The 6,000-nt window shown below is 48.9% G+C and overlaps 1 protein-coding gene across 1 annotated transcript in view; it reads right to left on the bottom strand.

The window, feature by feature from the left end:
* LOC311513750 (olfactory receptor 51G2-like) overlaps positions 1 to 4,719 on the bottom strand; it is a gene marked incomplete at both ends in the record, with an annotated part of 92,854 nt that extends 88,135 nt beyond the window's left edge. The window contains one exon of the mRNA XM_084615815.1: positions 4,613 to 4,719. Coding sequence (XP_084471941.1) covers positions 4,613 to 4,719 — 107 coding nt within the window. The remainder of the gene's footprint in view (positions 1 to 4,612) is intronic.
* Positions 4,720 to 6,000: the final 1,281 nt, after the last annotated feature.

Raw genomic sequence — 6,000 nt, forward strand, 5'->3', positions numbered from 1 at the left:
GTATGTTTGCTGGCATTAAAACAACATCCTTTCTTTATCTCTCTGTGTTATCCTCAGGCGAGTGATATCATTCATGGTCACCTGGTTGAAATAGGCTGCTTTTCTTAAGGGGACATTCAGAGGTGCCCATTCCTGCTGGGCTGTTTGCCTGTGGCTGAACAGAAATGTTCCCTGCTGTTAGCCACGGGGAGTGGGGCAGGGGAAGCGGCTAGCCACGCACTGGTGGGAGGCAAAATGCGACCTTGGAACGGAAGCACATGTGCTTTGCATGTAATGTTAACAGCAAGGTTTACCCTGAAAGAGTGTACCCATTGTTCTATAAAATGTGTCTTTTTAAATACCACTGTCCCCTTTTTTTTCTCTACCAGCTGCATGTGTTTCAAGGATCACAGGGTCTTCTCCTTCCCAGAGGCTAGTGAAGAGTAGAAAGCGAAAAAAACACACTCGGAATGAAATGTTCTCTGAGCTCATGCTGTCCTCCCACACTGACAGAGCACAGACGAATGCATGGAGGCAGATGATGTCAGAGTGCAGGAAAGCACAAAATGAATGGGAGGAGAGGAGGCAGGCTGAGGAGAGTAAGTGGCGGGCTGAAGAGAGGGCTGAAGCTGAAAAATGGTGGCAGCATGATGACAGGAGGCAGGATTCAATGCTGAGGCTGCTGGAGGACAAAACTAATACACTCCAGTGTATGGCTGAGCTGCAGAAAATGCAGCAGGAGCACAGACTGCCGCTACAGCCACTGTGTAACCAACCGCCCTCCTCCCCAAGTTCCATAGCCTCCACATCCAGACGCCCAAGAGCGCGGTGGGGGGGGGACCACCGGCCAACCAGCCACTCCACCACAGAGGATTGCCCAAGCAACAGAAGCCTGGCATTCAATAAGTTTTAAAGTTTTAAACTTTTAAAGTGCTGTGTGGCCTTGTCCTTCCCTCCTCCACCACCCCTCCTGGGCTACCTTGGCAGTTATCCCACTATTTGTGTGATGAATTAATAAAGAATCCATGAATGTGAAGCAACAATGACTTTATTGCATCTGCAAGCGGTGATCAAAGGGAGGAGGGGAGGCTGGTTAACTTACAGGGAAATAGAGTGAACCAAGGGGCGGGGGGTTTCATCAAGGAGAAACAAACAGAACTTTCACACCGTAGCCTGGCCAGTCATGAAACTGGTTTTCAAAGCTTCTCTGTTGTGCACCGTGCCCTCCTGTGCTCTTCGAACCGCCCTGGTGTCTGGCTGCACGTAACCAGTGGCCAGGCAATTTGCCTCAACCTCCCACCCTGCCATAAACGTCTCCCCCTTACTCTCACAGATATTGTGGAGCGCACAGCAAGCAGTAATAACAGTGGGAAGATTGGTTTCGCTGAGGTCTAACCGAGTCAGTAAACTGCACCAGCGCGCCTTTAAACGTCCAAATGCACATTCTACCACCATTCTGCACTTGCTCAGCCTGTAGTTGAACAGCTCCTGACTACTGTCCAGGGTGCCTGTGTACGGCTTCATGAGCCAGGGCATTAAAGGGTAGGCTGGGTCCCCAAGGATAACTATAGGCATTTCAACATCCCCAAAAGTTATTTTCTGCTCTGGGAATAAAGTCCCTTCCTGCAGTTTTTGAAACAGACGAGAGTTCCTGAAGAGGTGAGTCTCATGTACCTTCCCCGACCATCCACGTTGATGTTGGTGAAACGTCCCTTGTGATCCACCAGTGCTTGCAGCACCATTGAAAAGTACCCCTTGTGGTTCATGTGCTCGCCGGGTTGGTGCTCCAGTCCCAAGATAGGGATATGGGTTCCGTCTCCGGCCCCGCCACAGTTAGGGAATCCCATTGCAGCAAAGCCATCCACTATGACCTGCACATTTCCCACGGTCACTACCCTTGATATCAGCAGATCTTTGATTGCACTGGCTACTTGCATCACAGCAGCCCCCACAGTAGATTTGCTCACTACAAATTGATTCCCAACTGACCGGTAGCTGTCTGGTGTTGAAAGATTCCACAGGGTTATTGCCACTCGCTTCTCAACTGTGAGGGCTGCTCTCATCTTGGTATTCTTGCGCCTCAGGGCAGGGGAAAGCAAGTCACAAAGTTCCATAAAAGTGCCCTTACGCATGCGAAAGTTTTGCAGCCACTGGGAATCGTTCCAGACCTGCAACACTATGCAGTCCCACCAGTCTGTGCTTGTTTCCCGGGCCCAGAATTGGCATTCCATGACATAAACCTGCCCCATTAGCACCGTGATGACTGCATTGCCGGGGCCCATGTTTTGAGACAAGTCTGTGTCCATAGTGCTCAGCCACGTCTGTGTTACAGGGCCTAGGTGTGAAGCTGACCTTTGCCCTCAGACTGCTTTCTCTCAACCGGACAATCAAAGAGGACGCCCCCGTGGCCATTGATCCATAGTTTGGCAGTGAGACCCATTTAGCCTCAATGGCTTACTATCACTGGTTCTGTGACTGTGCTGAACCTCCCTGTGACACTCCAACATTACCCTCAGAAATGCACTACTTACCCTTCACTGTCACCCCCACATCTGACACAGACACTAAGTGGCTGGAGTCATGGGTCTTCCCAGAAGCCAGCTGTCACAGAAGGCTGTGGTCAGAGGCCTTTTATAGACGAATATCAGAGAGGTGCTCTGTGGAACACTGACACCGTCCTGATCTTAGGGTCTCAGAGTATCAAACTGCATCGAATGTATTTATCTTCCCACCACCGCTGTGAGGCAGGGCCAGGCTATTATCCACCTGTGCAGACATATCCAATGGCTTGTCCACAGTCACGCATGGCCTGGGAATCAAACGCAGCTGTCTGGAGTTGCAGAGCCGTGCCCAGACACAGGACCAGCCTTCCAGACACCTGAGCGGTGACAGGCCTGCTTACATTCTCTGCTGCACCAGCAGACCTCCCCACTGTGCTGTATAGAGGGGGGATGGCCATGGGACAGTTTCAGAGGTTTGATTCACTGGCCTGTTTTCTCCCTGACTCAGCAGAGTTTACAGCAGCCTGGGGGCTGGGATGACATCTGCCTGTTGGTAACGGCTTCCAAGAGCACAGCCCACTTTGGACAAGTCCCTGAGGATAGAGCCACCCCAGAGTGCCCCCTTGGGGTCTGAGATGGCCCTGCAGGAACCCTGCCCATCCCTCTACGGTCCATGCAGTCACTTACTGTCAGCCTCAGATACTTAAAACAAGAGCCCCCTTTGTGGGGTTGCATTTATTTAGTCGTCTCCAAAACACAACGTCTCTTTCCCTCCAGCCCCAGCCTTCTCCTGCACTCAGGATCACCCCCATGGTCCTAATTACTGCAGTCAGCATTGGTTCAGACCCTACTCCCCTTTTTCCCCTGAAGCCCTATCCTCTGCCTCATATCTTCTCACTAAGCCCAGCCTCTTGCTCCTCCACTTTCCCCAAGGCTCTGCCTCTGAGCCAGGCCAGAGTCGGGCCATTTCAAGAGCTGCCCTGGGATCAAAGGTTGCTGTGGGGAGCCAAGACTCTCCACATTCCCTGACTTGTACATCCTGGGGGATAAAATGTAGAGGGTGTAGGACATCTCACAGTGGCTCTGGTTCGCTGTGCAACTCTAAGCAAGGCCTGATGCTGGCTAAGGGGGCAGAGTCTCTGGTAAAGGAGAATAGCAGAGGTGTGGTCTTCGGAGAAGAAATGAGGCAGAGGAAAGGGCTTCATGGGCAGCGGATCCAGGATGGAATTCGTGGCCATGCCCATCGCTCGTGTTTTTCCTCCCCCATGTCACCAGCACTGGAGCCAGGTGATGAACTGACCCTTCACTTGACAAATGCCCTGATTATCCTCTCACGCAGGTGTTTGCTTTTCACACTGTACACAACTGGGTTCATCAGGGGCGGGACCAGCAGGTAAATGTAGCCCAGGATAATCTGAAGCAAGTGAGTAGAGCTATTTCCAAATCTGTGTATCAAAGACAGGCCAATGTCTGATATGTAGAAGAGCACGACAGCGCAGAGATGGGAGACACAGGTGTTCAGGGCCCTGAGGCACTCTCTGTGGGATGCGATACTCAGCACTGTTTTGAGGATCATCACATAAGAGAGGAAGATGAGGAATGAGTCCAATCCATCTGTCATGACTTTAACAAACAAGCCATAAATGCTGTTCACTGAGATGTCTGAACAAGCTTCCTTCATGATGTCCTGGTGCAGGCAGTAGGAATGGGAGAGGACATTGTCTCGACAGTATCGGAACCGTTTCAGGAGAATGGGGAGAGGGAGTATTAGGGCCACCGATCTTACCACAGCCACCAGGCCCATCTTGGCTATTCTCGGAGGAGTTAAGATGGAGGCATATCTCAGTGGGTTACAAATTGCAATGAAGCGGTCAAAGGCCATCAACAAGAGGACAAAGGACTCAATTTTTGAAAGCGAGTGGATGAAGAACATCTGGGCAAAACAGGCATCGAGGCTGATTCTCCTAGAGTTAAACAAGTATATGCCCAGTGTCGTCGGTATGGTGACAATGGATAAGGCAAGGTCTGTGACGGCCAACATGGAAAGGAAAATGTACATGGGCTCATGGAGGCTTGGATCTGTTTTTATAATGAACAGAATGACTGAATTTCCTATGATTGAAAGAACATACATTAAGCAGAAGGGGATAGAGATCCAGAGGTGGATGTCTTCCAGCCCAGGTATCCCGGTAAGAAGGAACATTACAGAGTTGAATTTAGTGTCATTGACAGCTGACATAATGTACTGGGCAGGTCTGGGGAGTTTTGAACTTTTCTTCCTGAAAAGAGATAGAACAGGAGACTAAGTGATAGTTAGCGAGAAATCTTTCTGCTCTCAGTGCAAGTCGAGAGATTCTCAGGACCTCTAGGGAAAATCAGCAAAAACATTGTCTTGGATTTATGCCCCCAATAGGAAGGTAGGCACTGCTGGACTGGATCAGACCTACAGTCTGCCTAGCCAAGTCTTCAGTAGGCGTTATGAGATGCTGCAAAGGAAGGTGGAGGAAGCCCTGCAATAGGGAACTAGGAAATAGGGATAGGGAAATAGGGATACTCTGATCCCGGGGAAAGTTTCTCCCTGACACCCACTAGTTAGACACATTTTGTCATGTAAGTCAGGAAGATTTAGAGTACTTACATCTGTAGTATGCAAGGTCTTGGAGAAAATTTTGAAGGAGAAGGTAGTTAAGGACTTTGAAGTCAATGGTAAATGGGACAAAATACAACATGGTTTTACAAAAGGTAGATCGTGCCAAACCAACCTGATCTCCTTCTTTGAGAAAGTAACACATTTTTAGACAAAGGAAACGCAGTGGATCTAATTTACCTAGATTTCAGTAAGGTGTTTGATACCGTGCCACATAGGGAATTATTTGTTAAGTTAGATAAGATAGGGATCAATAGGAAACTTGAAAGGTGGATAAGGAATTGGTTAAAGGGGAGACTACAACGGGTCCTACTGAAAGGTGAACTGTCAGGCTGGAGGGAGGTTACCAGTGGAGTTCCTCAAGGATAGGTTTTGGGACCAATCTTATTTAATCTTTTTTTTACTGACCTCGGCAAAAAAAGTGGGAGTGTACTAAAAAAGTTTGTGGATGATACAAAGCTGGGAGGTATTGCCAATTTAGAGAAGGACAGGGATATCCTACAGGAGGATCTGGGTGACCTTGTAAACTGGAGTAATAGTAATAGGATGAAATTGAATAGTGAGGAGTGTACGGTCATGCATTTAGGGATTAATAACAAGAATTTTCGTTGTAAGCTGGAGACGCATCAATTAGAAGTAACGGAGGATGAAAAGGACCTTGGAGTATTGGTTGATCATAGGAGGACTATCAGCCGCCAATGTGATATGGCCGTGAAAAAAGCTCATGCGGTCTTGGGATGCATCAGGACAGGTATTTCCAATAGGGATAAGGAGGTTTTAGTATTGTTATACAAGGCAGTGGTGAGACCTCACCTGGAATACTGTGTGCAGTTCTGGTCTCCCATGTTTAAGAAGGATGAATTCAAACTGGAA

The sequence above is a fragment of the Lepidochelys olivacea genome (genome assembly GCF_965140295.1).
Source record: "Lepidochelys olivacea isolate rLepOli2 genome assembly, chromosome: 1".
NCBI lineage: Eukaryota > Metazoa > Chordata > Testudines > Cheloniidae > Lepidochelys > Lepidochelys olivacea.